Below are 15,260 nucleotides of genomic sequence, written 5' to 3'. Positions count from 1 at the left end.
AGGAGAAAAGAGTAAAAGGCATCGTCGGGTGAAAGATAGTATCACCTAGCCATGAGTAGCTACCTCGCGGCTCTCCCACATGCGGCGAATCATCATATCTGATTCACTGGTGAAATAGCTGTCGCCAAAGTCCTCGTCTGCGGCAGTGCTCCCGTGAGCGGCTTCGTCAGAAGTCGACAAGATGCGCTGGGATGGGTGTTGAGATTTGTTCGAGTCGCTGGGTTCGTCGGCTTCTTCGAGGTATGTTTGGGACGCAGATTTCTTCAAGTCCGAAGTCTTTCTGCTAATGAGTTGTCTTGGCTCAGGACTTGGCGAGTCTCTTAGCTGCCTTCCAACTTGTTGTAGTTGCGCGAGTGCAGGTGCCGACTTGATTGGGTTGCCGAGTCCCGATGTACGGTCGGAATTGGCAGTTATGGGAGCCTTGGTGTCATTAAGGATGGCCGCCAAGCGGGCGAAACTGTCACCTGTTGGGGACTGGAATCTTCGGACGACGCTAAGTTCCAACGCGATCTTCTCGTATGCCTTCCGGATGTGCTTGGCTTCCGTATCTCCACCGGTTCGGGAGGAGCCGTTGACGAGCGCTCTGCTGGCCTCATAGACACCTGACCCTGCGCGGCCATGTGATGCAGCTATGAAGGGCGTGTCCATTGCCGATGGAGAGACTGCCGTGGACATGCCATGGCTGTCGGGGGGAGAGGTATTTAAAGCAGCAGTTCGTTGCAGCCAAAGCTTCTGCTGGGTCCGAGAGGGGGGCTCCGTGCCTGGTGGTCTCGAAGGGGGCGACGCTTTGTGCTTTCCTATCCCGCGGTTTGGAGACGGTGGGGTCTGCGGATGATAATGTGGAAGAAACGATGATGGAGTATTTGGATCAGAATCCGTGCGCGATGATGCGTGGGGGCGGGTTTTATTGTTAATGATGAACCTAGAAACACCCCCTTCCATAGACGAGGACGTTGCATTCGTCTGATTCCCCGGTGTATTCGCGAGCGTAGTGGTTGATGAAGATAGAGGGCGTCGTAAGCCGTCCGGACCAGCGAGATTGGTCAAGGAAGCATTTCGAGATATTGTGTCAACTGGAGCCGGCTTCACCGTTGCAGAAATAGAAGACATCGCGGGAGGTGCTCTAGCAGAATGCGAAGGGCTTAACAAACGGGCCGCGATGTCGCTGTGGTCAGGCAAACGGGCAATCTCTTCCTTCCGCTCCTCGGGCTCCGAAGCTGGCTGGTCCTGCTGTTGATCGTTCTCGTCAGAAGAGTGATCGTCACGCGAGAAGCTCCTACAGGCTGATTCCGGCAAGCTGCTCGCGGCACGAGGCACCTGAGGATACGGGCGCTTGACAAAGGTGAGGGGGTCCACCAGTACGGCAGTATTATCAACGCTATCTTTGGATTGAGCAACTGAGCTGCGTCTCGTGCTCTCAGGCGACTGAGTCGTATCTTCCCACTCGCCCTCGTCGTCGTCGTTGTCTGAAACTCCTAATTCAAAGCCAACGCTCTTCTTCTTCCCAGAACTGGTTGCTGGGCGATCGGTCACCAACGCTTTCTTTGCCAGAACACCAGAGGAATTGCGTCGAGGATTTCGCAGAGCAGGGCTCGAGTTATTTCTTTTAATCGACGATGTCGCCGTCTGGCCGGAGTCCAACCCACTATCCCAACGCACGTGGTGACCACCGCGTGGACTCGCTGCTGGTGTCGCTGGTGCGGACTTTTTCCGTTGATGATGACGAACAGTTGCTTCGGTTGTAATATGACCAGCAGAAGTATGCCGCTGGAGCTTGTTTAAGTTCTTTCCGAAAGATGGGTTGCGACCGTGAGTGCGATGACCGCCACCGACGACATGTGCTCGGGGACGGTGGGCAGGCGCTTTCTGTAGATGGGTGTCTGACGAGTCTGACGAAGTACGTGTGACGACAGCGTGAGACGAGAGAGCACGGCGGGCCAGGCCCGGGCGCTTAACAGGGGAGGAGGTGTTGGAGGTCGGCATGGCAGGCAGCAAGGCCAGCGCTGGGGCAGGTAAGGGCTCGCACAGATGGCACGGATGCAGCTCCGAAACGGGTGACAAGCAGCTACCGGGGGGGTTGTTGTGTACGGTCGATCAACTATCGATGTGAAGGGGGCATCAAACGCCACGATTTGACTTTCAATTGAGACTGGAAACAAGTACACCGGCAGAGCAAAGCCGCAGAGACAACGGGAAATCTCGGTGGTCGAYCAAGCMACAGRAAAAGCAATGAGCGACGATGAACGAGTGTTGCTGTAATTGCTGGTTGCTTGCTGGTTGCTTCTGTTGCTCCTATGAGACGCGGGGGCCGAAGTAATAATTGGCTGGATGGAGGAACAGACAAAGTTACACTGCACGTGAGATAAGAGCGCCCGCACGAGGACCCAAGTGGCGAGGCTCTTGAAGAAACGATCGCCAAGTTGATCGATGAGATTGAAGAATAAGGGGAGTTCAGGAGAGAGAAGGAAACAATGAAACGAAATCAAGAACAGGAATATGACGACGAAGAACGTCTGGTCATAGTGGAGGTCGGAAGTATGAGAGTGTGAAGAGCGGTACGGAATACGGAGAAGTAAGTTAGGTATTATTATCAATTTATTAGGCTAGTTTTGCTGGTTTGGTATTCTGTCTTACGGAACCAGCCATGGATGGTCGGAAAGCAGAAATAGGAATAGAACACAGTAGACACCTAGTTGTCTCCACTTGCGTCGCCAGTTCTAGACCAGGAGTAGTGAGTGGTATTCGTTACTTTCCATGCTTCGTACGCAAGAGATAAAGTCCTCTTACACTACCAAAGGTCGGTCTTCTCGGGTATATGCATAGCTTCAGTGTGACATGCATAAATGAGACAGAGTACTCCATACTCTCTTCTCCATAAAGCATTGTTACTTTGCCAACTTTAAAGCTGCCCTTATCTAACCTTTTTCATATATCTCTTAAGTAGATCTAATACAGCGTATTAGTCAGTGTGCCCGAGTGGTTAAGGGGAGTGATTAGAAATCACTTGGCTTCGGCCGCATAGGTTCGAGTCCTATCGCTGACGGCAATGTTTTTCGTTTTGCTCCCCTCCTTTTTGGAAAAAGGAGGGTAAAAAAAAAAAAATTGACGTCATCTCCATGTCGTGATCTTTTTTGAGGGTTAAAAAGCTGTCCGCTGGGACAGAGAACCAACTACTCCGTAGTAAAAACTAGATTAGGCGGGTAAAAGGAAAATCTCCCCGACAGGGAGTCGAACCCTGGTCTCCCGCGCTCGTTCTCTAGGAGTGACAAGCGGAAATCATGACCGTTAGACCATCGAGGATATTAGTTGCTTTTTCACCCTACTTTTGAATAATTGAGATCAAAAGGTTCTACGATACTCTTCGAATTCTATGACCAATATGACAGAAGTCCCTATTAGCGTTCGAAATTTTGTATGAACACATATCTAATTCAGTGATTTAGTTCTATTCAATGCGCCTGTTGCCCAAGTATACATTCCGTCCCATGATATATGAAAATGACAAGTGGTGTACAACCCGAGTGTGCTGACGGGGTATATAAAGAAAAGGACGTTAAGCAACATGATTCACGTCGACGGGATTATCAACGAACGGTCTAGCTTGATATAGTTCGGTCGCGTTCTTTTCCCTTCCTCGGATGACCTCCTCTACCACCGCGACGAGAATTGCCGCCGGCAGCGCTCGCATGATTTCCATTGGTTTCGGGTTGCAGGTTGTGCGGACGAGAGTCCGAGATCTTCTGGGCGTTTTGGCCCTTCGTTTGAGACATCTGTTGAGTTAATCCCGAAGGACCAGCGGCATTCTCCGGGCCCTTGCCACGCTTCTTGCGGTTGCTTGATCCTCTACCGCGTCCGCCGCGACCACTTCTACCTTCGCTGTCCTTTTGACTGGCTGTCGTTGAATCAGGCTCCGGTATCCCTTGAACACGCCTGCTCTCTTTGTCCCACCATTCCTGGAACTCCTGCTCAAGTTGAATATCTTGAAGGTTATGCTTAGCTGTCGCTGCCTCGCGCAGCTCATCCTTTTCGGTCTGCTGCTGCATTAAGATGGCAGCCAAGGACAGCGAGTTGGGTGAAGGAGAATGAAAACTCGTCTGGTACGGTTCGGAGCGTGGTATGTGGCGTATGGATTTAATGGCGGCCTGAGCACTAGCCAGACCATTGGGAGATGTCGAGGGCCCAGCTGCGGATGGTCCCTGTGGCGAAGGCTTCATGACAGGCCGGGGGCCGCCAGAGACACTGCGGCCTTGACCAGGTGCCGGTGTTGCGCTTGGCGACAATCTGGGTGGCGGTGTCCCAGCAACTGTCTGACGGAGGGTCATAGAAGGCTTCTGAGCGAACTTTGACGGTTGAGAAGATTCGCCGTCATTTCCATGAGATCCAAAAGGAGTACCAGGCTTGTCCGGTGATTTAACCGGAGTAGAGATTTTCCATGGGTTCTGTGGTGCCTCCTTCGCTTTCCCCTGAGCCGCGAGCTTTTCCTGCAATTGCTGCTGTTGGAGCTTCTTCCTTTCCTTCTGAGACAGCTTGGGGGTCAAGTTGTTGCTGTTCTCATGGCGAGCGGACATGCCAAGGCTTAGGTTGGACACCCTTCTCTCCGAGGTTTCGGACATAATATCCTTCAAATCTTTCTTGGGAGTAGAAATAGCCGACGAAGCCCACGGTGTTTGGGATGGACTGGAGATGGGATAACCATTCTTCTTCTGTTCGAGTACTGCCGCTCTGAATGCTGATGGAGACTCGGAAAGTGCGTTCTCTTGGGGCGACTGCAACGATTCTCGCAGGACATTCGAATCGTTGTTGAACGACTGCTTGTCACTGAGGCTTGTGCCCAAAGCTGGAAAATCTAGTGGCGGTTCCGACGCCCTACCTTTGCGGATTGCTATCTTTCCCTTGACTGAGTTCGCGGGTGACAACATGGGGTCGTCATCCATCTGGAACATCAAGTCACTGGTTGATTGTCTAGACTTTAGAATGGGACTGCGAGGTATGTCCGAGTTCTCTTTAAGAAAGGCTGCTTTGGCCTTCTGCACCGACGGTGACGTAGACACCTTATCGTCAGTGGCAGGACGGGGCTTGTCCTCAGAGCTTTGAAGACAGTTGAGACGGGACTGAAGCCTCATCGAATCAATCATCCGCCGTCTATCCGCTTGTATCGATGCGATGAGTTCAGGGTACTTCTCAAACACATAGGCTTCTGAATTCCGTCCTCTCGATACTGGGAAGCTTGTCATTTGATTCTCATGGCAAACAGTATCAAGCGCGTTAAGCAAGCTCTCGTCAAGATCTCTGAGGTACCTACGCAGCACGTTAAAATCTCCTCTTATATGTGCAGGAATGCAAACCAACCTTTGCGCCAATACATCTTCCAGATTAAGGCAGATATACTCCAACGCAGCATCTTTGAACTCACTCACCGCGCAGGGAGAAATCGAATTGAGGAGGCCGCACACATTGGTCGTGGTCACTAGAAGGTCTCAGTAAACGACGTCGTGACCAGGTATCTTGAAGTGAATGTCATACCGAATTTGCCTAGCATCTTCTGACATACTTGCGCTAATCGGTCGATCATCAGTTCATTCGCTACGAACGCGACATCAAGCACAAGATCGATGAATCCGTCCAACGTTTTCGATCGGACCTGGTCAAAAAGCTGCTCCTCCGCGTCCGTATAGATATACCGAAGAACAAACTCAAAGACGGAACGGTCTATGTGTTTGAGATCAACGCGAATTCTGTCACTTACATCGGTGCGGCGCGATGATAGCCATCTTCCGCCAGAGCGGCCGTTGAACAACGTGTCGAAAAAGGGGCATCTCCGGCAAAGAACTTGACTGTGAGCCTTCATTGTTTCGCCGTTGAGCTCGATGATTACATCGGAGCTCTCGAAGAATGTTGGATCGTTAAAGGCATGGGTCATATCAACTTTCAGACTCTTCATAGGCTCTATCATGAGCCGCGCAGCTCGTTCCAAGGTTGGCAGGCCCAGGAATGTTGCGATCCGCATAACCTCAGAGCGGACTTGGCGATATCTTGACGCATTTGCAGCAGAAGTCCTCATCTGGTGCCATACGTCCAGCACATTGTCCGTATATATGAAAAAAGCAACATTGAGGATCGTCAAAAAGTCCAATCCATTGAACCGCACATGGCATTGCCCATTTGGGCCATACTCGATGTCCAAAACTTCAGGCAAAGAAAAGTAGTATGCTTGTCGAAATTCATGGAAGGCCTTCCTGAGAACCGAGCTGCGTCCGGTCAAAATGAATTCATGAACTGGTATTCGTGCATCAGAAAGAGAGCTCAAGAGGAAGACGGTGCCCTCAGGTGCCTCGTTTCGAAGAGGCTGGAAGTAAGATTCAATGTCCGAAATCGACATTGCCACTCTCTTCATTGCATCGGCGGATCCTCCATCCAAAAGAGCATCTGAGGTATCATGCGACGTTAACGGAGTAACGTTGGATACTAACGAAGCGAAGGGTGATAATGGGAGAAAGTCTTCCCACAATGTGCTTTGATCGACATTTATCTGCTCCCTGGTCACATCCCAGTCGCGCTGCGCTACGGCGTAAGCCCCATAGGCGTTGCTGCACACCCCCACAACGCGAGAAAGACCTGGGACACGAGCAAATTTGTACTCCTTTGAAATTCCGTCTTTCGCTTTTCTGCGCTTCTCTTTTGTCCAGGCTGACCCCGAAGCCGTACATATGATGATCGACCCGTCTTGTCCGACATCAACATCTGTGACGGCCATATGCGCCTTTTTCACAGTCCAAACCCGGACTGGGGCAGATAGAGAGTTCCGAGTCTTTGATGGATTTGTAGTCGAAGTTGAAGTCGGCGGGTTTTCAGATCTGTTAACGCGAACTGTGAAGACTTCGCCAGAACTTGACCGTGCACAGATTGTATCGCCGCCGGATTTCACCTGAACGATGCGATTGACCGAAGTGTCATACCGGGTTGCCATGAAGCTATTTCTAATGAAGCTTGAGCTGACGTCCAAGGGAAATGAGAGCCTGGAATAGCCATATTGGGAGAACACCCAAACTTCGTGATTTTGGAGAAGAACGATTGTGGCATGATCGATGGCAGACACACTTTGTATACCAGCGCTAAATAGGGACGCTCCTACGCGCCGAGGCGTAATCTGGTATTCAAGGGATCGAGCGTCCGAATCGACTAATCCGAGTTGACCTTCGTTTTTACCGAAAGTATAAAGCCCAGAACTACTGAAGACCACAGAGTGAATCGCAGATGCAGCCACCCCGAGAATCACCTCCTTCTTGAATGGATTGAAGATCTGCCTCGGCGACATCTGCATGGGCACATCATCTCGATTCTGTGTTCGTGGAAGGCTATAGCCGAGTTGTCCGTACTTATTACTACCCCAGCTGAAAACCTCGCCGTGCGCGGTTATCGCGAGGGTGTGGTCCTGACCAAGAGCCACTGAAATGACTCTCTTATGAGCGAGACCCCCTGTTTCGATGCACACGAAGCTGAACCTCGTCAGCTCGTCGCCAGTACCCAACCGTCCGCCGGGACCAAAGCCGCACAAGAAGAGATTTGACTCGGGATCATCGGTGAGGATAGCCGTATGAAGTTTAGACATGGCAATAGCCTGAAACTTAATAGGTTTATTTTGTATCAAGGCTGGTAGGTCTGCGCTGCGGGTCACGTCTTGATGGGAAGATGGTGTACCGTCATCTAATTGCCGCTCCAGGAATTCACGATAGAATCGGCGCAGAAGGTGCTCCGGGCGCTCAAGGTTGATTCTCACGGGGAACTGACGGTCATCCTGATCTCCTAGTCCAAGGTTCAGATTTTTGTTGCTGCCAAACGTAAAGACTTCATCGGCAGCCAAATTCGTCCGCGGTTTTAGGGAACCTCGGCCGACATAGCTATCTTCGCTTAAATCGTCTTGAAGGGAAGGTGCATTCGAGGCGATGTCACTATGTTCCGGCTCTGAGGGGTCGAGAGATGCAGTGGAGGAAGTAATTCGTTTGATGTCTCGAGAACCAATGGTAGCGCTGTATACTTCAAAAGGACTATAACCTTCTCGATCTTTAATCTTAATTAGGCCTCCGCTTGGGTGTCCCACGTTCCCTGGCTTGCTGAAATCGGTTACATCATTTATGTCTCGAGCCATCAGGGCCTGTGCTATGGTAGCGTTGCCTGCGTAAAGCGCCCGATGCAGTGCTGTCCATCCACTCTCCCAATCTTGCGCATACAAGTCAAGAAAGGGAATCTCGAGGAGAGATGTGGCGAAGTAAATAGCAGATGGCTTCTGTGATGAGGAAACAAGGTGTAGGAGAGTTCTGCCATAGTGATCTCTCGCATTTAATTCTGCGCGGGACAATGCCTTGCCAGGACGCGGGCCTCCAGTATTTCGATCAGGGGTGGCAATTCCAGGCGATGTCCCGCTTAGTTTTTTGCCCTTTGAAGAGAGGGGAGAAGACGGTGTCACTCCACCAAGGCTTCCGACCTTCAAGCCTGGACTTCCTCCCGCGCCGAAGGACCGCTGGCTACCAGGCGTAGAACTGGCGTTCGCCAGACATCGCCGGAAGCTCTCAACATCGTCTCTCAAGAAAGATTCCCAGAGCGTGCTAATCATGTGCCCAGAGTGCTAGTGTGTCAGAATCTCTTATCGACCCAGGACCAGAGCGCCGTGGTAACCACCGAGGGTCAACGGCGCACTGGCAAGAGCTCTGCGGGCGACAAGAGAATTCTGTTGAACAGAGGGCGTCTATGTGACGAAGGGTCGACGCGAATCCGGTATCTTTTTGTGTTTTTCAGAGCGCAATATGGGTGTCCGAAGTGCAAATTTTCCGTTCTCGCGAGAAACTCGAGGGCTTTGGAACCGAAAGAACTGTCGTAGATAGTGGGACGCGGTGGCGACGTGAGCGATGGATAACGAACGCGATAGGAAGCAACGTCGGGAGATAGGGGACCAGGCAACGCAGGAAGGCTTTCGAGCGAGGTATGCGACTGCAAATTCACGACAGTTGAGGCAACTCGAGGGCAATGAGGAGTTATTTCGCTGGCATATATCAGGACAGCGAGACCTGTTCGTGCTGAATTACCAGATGACTGTTGGAGCCGTGGATAAGACCCTGCGGATATCGGCCAATCGGAAGCTGTGCGCCCCTCCATGTTCCCAGACGAGAGGTCGAGAATTACTATCACAGTCGATATGTAGTTCATTAACCCCTCATTCCATTATGAGCTCCTAGGTCGTGCGTAGGATATCTTCTTTCCTTGTTTTTGGTTGTTCTCTAATATCCTCCTGACGGGCTCAGATGGTCGGGAATGGTGGGGGAGCAGGGGAGATTCATTATTGACATTCACACATAGCCGGAGTATATATATGTCAAGCAGTATATCAGCATTCCTAGTGGAGCTGTTAGGTACCCACACAGGCCGTCAGGAACTCCTTCAACTTCTCAAGTACATCAAATATCTCGCATTGACAACAGATTCTTACAATCTACTATCATATCCCTGACAGCCTGAGGTCAGCTGACTGTTCTCCGGGGGTTGAGACTGGTGTTCCACCCAGCCGCCCTCTGGGAGAAGGTGAAAGACCTGATTTTGCCGTTGACATTTGCAGGAACTCGATATTGCTCGAGTTTAAGTGAGCAACTCTTTTGGCCTCCCTCCTGCCACAGAAAAGGAACCCCAATGTCTGGATCATTCCAAGTGCTATGGAGATGATAGTGTCCCGCTCGCTTGCTTCGCATGCACAAGTGATCCTACACAGACTTTGAAGGAAACTCATTTCTACATGCATTCGTTCTATGCTTCTCGACTGTCCTAAGACAGGCTCGACCACTAGACCGAAATCGTCTTGGTCGATTGAAGACAGAATTCTCACTGACGACAGTTGTCGCGCGTCTATTGATCGCTAGCGAGAAACGATCTGCAAGTAAAAGGAAACGAAAAAAATTCGTTGGGAAAGTGTGATGCAAGGATAGAACAAACAAGGCCTGGGCCACCAATAACATGCGATCTCAGAGAGCAGAATTATACAGGCTGCACCACCATCTGGCACCAGACAAAGACGCCCAGCTACTATCATTGTTGGCCCTTCAAACACATATCTACTATTTACGCCAACTCGTCACTTGGAGCGAGAAATGTGGTGGAGTGGACACATCCAAACTCAAGCTGCGAAGTTATCCATTGCTCCAACAAAGAAGTTGTCCTGGTAGCAATCCGCTTACCTGCTTTAGTTCTGATTGTCGGCGGCGGCACTTAGGCATCAGATCCTTAATAGCTGCATTGGAGTTTGATTTACCGTCTCGGTTAGACCATTTTCCTGTTCTTTGAAAGGTACTTTTGTTTCCTACTACTAACAGTCTCCCAATGAGAAGGGTTTCTTGGCTCTCAGTGAGCCAAGTCATGCGAATGCAGGTCTTCCCCCCTGCTCAGTGGCTAAGCTATTGCAGACGAGGCGACCAGTCCCCGCCTCCTGGGGCTCAAGGACTGGGATACTGCAGAAAACACATAGCAGCACCGTCAAATCCCGATGCCAAGCTCTTCGGGGAATTGGACTAGACAGACAATGTTCCGATCTGAAGACGCAGATAGCGAAGCGAAAAAGATAGAAGCAGAGGGAAGATGTGATCTGGACCAGAAATATAGGAGAAGTAGTTGTCATGGAGACTTATCATGTGTTCGTTATAAACGGTCGATGATCGTTTTTAGCGTGAGCGGTTAACCTGGCTAGAAGCTTTTGGTGCTTGGGTTATGGGAGGGACTAAGGTAAGGTACCTTGCAAGTTGCAACAGAGGGTACCAAAGTTACTTCCCATCTTAGATGAAGAATAGGTGATCATCGGCTGCAGAAGTAAAAAGATCAATATCGTGGTCAAATAGATATATCATCGACCACAGATTGACCAACACTATGAAGTTGTGGTACTGAATTGTTACTATTCTTGAGCTGTCACTACCTACAATACCCACCTGATCCACCTGACCTGGGTACCTTATCTGCCAGGGTTTATCAGCGTATCGTGATCGCTGCCTGTACCAGGATTTCGATACGATTACAACTCCTGTTTCCTTACCGCCTTTCTCCAACTTCCCGTTTATCGCGGCTCTCGGTTCTCTTGAGCCTTGACATACATTTCAATTGCCCTGGCAAAAGACTCAGATGGACATCTAGGTAGATTAATCCCTTGCTGAAGATAAAAATCAACCAGTAGAAGGGCCTCTTCATTTACTCTGTTATCTCCAACGTTCAGCCTGTTGTGGCACTCGTCAGCCTGACCGACCTCTGGGGTCTTGCGAACCATCGAGTCACAGGGTGTGCGTCACAGACCCTCTGTTCCCGTACGCTTGATCTCCTGTGCCTCACTGGGTCTTGCTTCCACTTCCTCATCCGCTATCTCTTCTCTATCTCTCAAACTTCAGGACATTATATTCTCTCTCGTCCATCCATCCAATTTCTGCTCATCTATGCTTTTAAGTGACCATGATCCCTTAATCTATAGAGGTTTCTCACAAAGTGAGAACGCCACACTTTCCCAGGAAGAGAGTCACCGATGCGGAGAAGCTCCCAAGGTTGTCTAGACTGTATCCTCCGACTGCTCCAACATCCTGTTGCCTGAGCACCGCAAACGATGCTATCGATGATCACTATTAAATTTGAATCAGTGCCTGTCACTTAGCGCCTCACTTAATCTTGTCCTTTATCATCCAGTTCTTCTCATTTTCGTCTGTGCAGCTCTCTTTGATTGTTAGCATGGCCTTCTGTGGTGGAACCGTCACCTTTCCATTTCCTTCTTGAATAATATAGTCATATTAGTGAACTCCACATTGGCACAGCTACCTCAGGGCTGTGCTGCACACAGGAGGATATCAAACCAAGTTGTTGCGTAATGCATCAACATCCTCGCTCGCCGGCGCCTGCAGCGCCAACCTCCTCAACGAGGTCAAATCGTTCAACAGATCACAGAGAGCTGGACACAGGCCCGAGCTCACCGGCTCCAGATGTCAGGATGCATAATGGCCGGGGCTTGGGGATTGAAACGGGGACTGAACCATCTGAGCTGGTACAGCGAAACACACAACCTGCAAAGGAAGCAATGGCAAAGCTCAATCAGATTATAACGGTAAGCTCATGATTCTTCAAGATGTTTGTATTACATGTTGGGAAGACGCTAATTTGGGCGGGTTTCACTAGAACTATCACACGAAAGCCGCGCTCATTATCTTACATTCGAGAGTCGATCTCCCGCCGTCGTTCAATAAGGGATCTGATACTCCAAGGGTGAATCGCTGGGTATGTTGTTCTTCGACCATTGTGAATGCGCTTCGCTTGTTTATTGTGCATTGCAAGTCTCGAAGCTTGAGCTAATGGTGTGCCTCAATCTAGTTCAATGTCGAAATCGAAGATACAGATATTCTCCGGGAGCAACTGCGGATATGGAGAACATGCGATGCAACCGAAAATCGACCGCCGCCGTTGGTTATCGAGACATACTTGGAGACGAAGGGACTCACAAACAGTCAGAGCCTCGTGATCCTGGATGAGAATGGAAAGAGATGGGATGTCCTAGAAGCCCTTGCTGCTTCTGGTCAGGCGAGTCCTGTAAGACCACTGCAGTCGAACTCTGACGATGTCATTCTTGAGCGTTGGAGAGTCGAATTGGGTACTGCATCCTCCAAACCACCCGCCGACCTCGGCTCTATCCTACCGACCGTATACAAGAAAAGTATTGTCCTCTTCCGCTCTTTGTTCACATATTCCAAATTCCTGCCCGCATGGAAGTTTGCAAAGCGCAATGGAAGACTTCGCAGCAACCCGGCCTTACAGATCAGATATAGAATCCTAGACGGGCGCACAGCTTCGGATCGCCGCAAAGTCGACCACTTGACTGTTCCGCTGTACGAGGGCAACAACAAAGTGGTAGAAACGTATAGCTTTGGGGTAACGGACTCACCTGCAGGCCCTTTCTCGGTTGAGGTCACTTATCGAACTAATTGTGACTTCCGAGTGGATGATTCTGAGGCTCTATTAAGCTCACGCTTTATGGGAGCCGACGATGAAATATTTCGTCCTTCGTTTCCGTCAAGGGACGTCAAGAGAACAGCATTCAATGCTGAACCGGGGTCGGCGCCGTTGGAGAAAAGGACTGTTGAGGAACCAGACCCCGGTCGTGCGTATGGAAGCTTGTCAACCTTCCATCATGTAGGGCCTCCGACGGGCGCAAGTCCCATATCAGCTCTTCGGGCTGCAAGAGAATCCGTCACATCATCACCATCACCACCTCCTTCGGCTTCTCGGAGGCCTTTATCAGCTGCCAGAGCTGCACCAACCGGGCGCACTGCTGTTCTCGCCGCCGAAGCCAGTCCTGGTACCCTTAGGCGGCCTTCTATCTCGTTCCAGCCATTCAAAGCGCCACCACTTTCGGCTTCACCCTCTCTCATTGATCCGCCCCTGGGGGCCTCTCCTCGCTCCCGGCCGATAATTAGTGCACCAAGCTCAGAGCCCAAACACATGCCTCCTCCATCAGTAGCAGCATCTGGGCGTAAGACTGTGCAAGCGGCTTCGGAGAATGCGATAGCATCGTCCAACTCAGCGTCCCCAAGACCTGCTCCTATTGCGAGGTACAGCAGCGCCTTCAGCCACCGCCGTGGTAGACCTTCTTCAGGAGGAATAAACAAACTCGAGGATGACGCTTCCAGTGGTAAAGCAAGTGCAACATCGTCCGGCGCTCAGCCCGGCTCTGGTTTACTTGCGGAGGTCACTGGAACGAGCGCAGATTCTCTTCACGCAGATGATGAGAATATTTCCGAATTTTTGAAGATGCTCGACTTGCGGAAGGATTTGTTGAGCCCTTCGAATTCCTCCAATCTCGATGCCGTTGCTCGCAGGACGACGATTACAAGTGCGGCCCTAACTCGATTTCAACGTATGCGTGACTCAAACGCCGCTCTCTCAGACTCAATGTCATCGTCTCTGCTTCTGCAACGTTCATCCAATGCATCGAGCAAGCAACTCTCAGGAGTGCCACCAATGGTAGCTGGGGCATCCGTTTCCACGGCTTCTTCACCTGGGAAGCCTATATCACCTCATACCCCTCACACCCCGGCTATACCTTCTCGTCTAAGTTCAAACAGTATTGTCGATTACAATGATCCCGGGCACAGCGGCCGAAGACTCCTTCATGGAGAGCCCACCTCGCTGCCTGAGGATACCGCGGGCGAAGAGACATCCTTGGTGCATCGGCCTTCCACAGTTACTGCGATCGATATTCCGACATCTCCGCGGCTCTTTCCGCCTACGTATCGTCGCTCTAGCTCTGCCGCTCAGAACCGGCGTTCTGTCGTGGCTGATGACGAGGAAATTTTTCCTTTCAATATGCGCAGTGTCAGTCTTGGTGCGGAGGAGAGGACCAACGTCAGTTTGAGCACACTGCATCGGCGACAGGAATACCAGAATGTCGCCACAAATCCTGAACAACAGCAGGAAAGCCAGCGTTCTTCATCATCGTCGAACCAAGGCCCAACTGCGCATCCGAGCCCGGCCAAGCGTGAAATCCGCTCACAGAGGGATGCAGTTGTCTCTGGGCAGACACCGGAATCATCGTCATCTGCTAATCACAACTTGTATCAACCGCGTTTAGGCCAGTTCCGTGGCCGCGGATCTTTTGGTGGTGCTCATTCCCTCAGCTCCGGCTCTAGCAGCTTAGCTCGCGGCGGTGGTATACCCACCTACCTCACTGAGCGCGACAATGACCGGGATGGTAACGCAAGCGGTAGCAATAGTGGTACGGAAGACCGACGAGGATCTGGGCGACGTGTCAGTGCGGGCCGCGCCTATCCATCACATTCGGCGCAGGTTGAAGAGGATGAGCCTTTATTGTTTGCTATGAGTGACTTCGGGGCTTMTAGAAGGAGCTTTGAAGAGGGCAGACAAGGCAATCATGGTGCTGACCCCGGTGGTTCGCGCCGCGGCAGTGGCAGACGTGGTGCCGGCCTTCCAGGCTTCCACGTTTGGTCTTGATAAAACAAAGGGCACGTCCGAGAACGGCTTCAATAACGCTCAATGCGAGTTGCCGAACCTTTCTTGTTATGGAACACGTGAAAAGTCCCACTGCCAGTGCTCTTTCTAGGATTCAAACGGAATTTTCTGAATATCAAGGACTTTCTCCAATGGTCCATAAGCGCGCTGCGCGCTTCGATTGCATATTCAATTTCTACAACCCTCATTCTTCCCCACTTCTCGCCACATCCGTGAAGATGATTCTTCTT

The 15,260-nt window shown here is 51.0% G+C and overlaps 3 protein-coding genes and 2 non-coding genes across 5 annotated transcripts; 2 read left to right on the top strand and 3 right to left on the bottom strand.

Annotated features, from left to right (window-relative positions):
- Positions 1-45: 45 nt before the first annotated feature.
- Positions 46-1,983, bottom strand: Asppvi_001177 (uncharacterized protein; the record flags this gene model as incomplete). Its single annotated transcript, XM_043297478.1, has 1 exon — positions 46-1,983. The coding sequence occupies one exon, from the start codon at positions 1,981-1,983 to the stop codon at positions 46-48; it is 1,938 nt and encodes a 645-aa protein (XP_043153413.1).
- A 979-nt stretch (positions 1,984-2,962) lies between these two features.
- On the top strand, positions 2,963-3,043 carry Asppvi_001176. The gene has a single exon. It is a non-coding gene; the product is annotated as a tRNA-Ser (tRNA).
- Positions 3,044-3,213: 170 nt separating this feature from the next.
- On the bottom strand, positions 3,214-3,300 carry Asppvi_001175. Its single transcript has one exon. It is a non-coding gene; the product is annotated as a tRNA-Asp (tRNA).
- Positions 3,301-3,596: 296 nt separating this feature from the next.
- Positions 3,597-8,611, bottom strand: Asppvi_001174 (BTB domain and ankyrin repeat protein; the record flags this gene model as incomplete). Its single annotated transcript, XM_043297477.1, has 3 exons — positions 3,597-5,298; positions 5,350-5,467; positions 5,524-8,611. The coding sequence occupies 3 exons, from the start codon at positions 8,609-8,611 to the stop codon at positions 3,597-3,599; spliced, it is 4,908 nt and encodes a 1,635-aa protein (XP_043153412.1).
- Positions 8,612-11,881: 3,270 nt separating this feature from the next.
- On the top strand, positions 11,882-15,012 carry Asppvi_001173 (putative autophagy protein Atg13; the record flags this gene model as incomplete). The annotated part of the gene is made up of 3 exons (XM_043297476.1): positions 11,882-12,115; positions 12,187-12,285; positions 12,379-15,012. 3 exons carry the CDS (start codon positions 11,882-11,884, stop codon positions 15,010-15,012), a joined length of 2,967 nt encoding a protein of 988 aa, XP_043153411.1.
- Between the last annotated feature and the right edge of the window lie 248 nt (positions 15,013-15,260).

Source organism: Aspergillus pseudoviridinutans (assembly GCF_018340605.1).
Source record: "Aspergillus pseudoviridinutans IFM 55266 DNA, scaffold_1, whole genome shotgun sequence".
Classification (NCBI taxonomy): Eukaryota; Fungi; Ascomycota; class Eurotiomycetes; order Eurotiales; family Aspergillaceae; genus Aspergillus; species Aspergillus pseudoviridinutans.
Note: the sequence above shows the minus strand (reverse complement) of the source record. Positions and strands in the feature narration are given on the sequence as shown.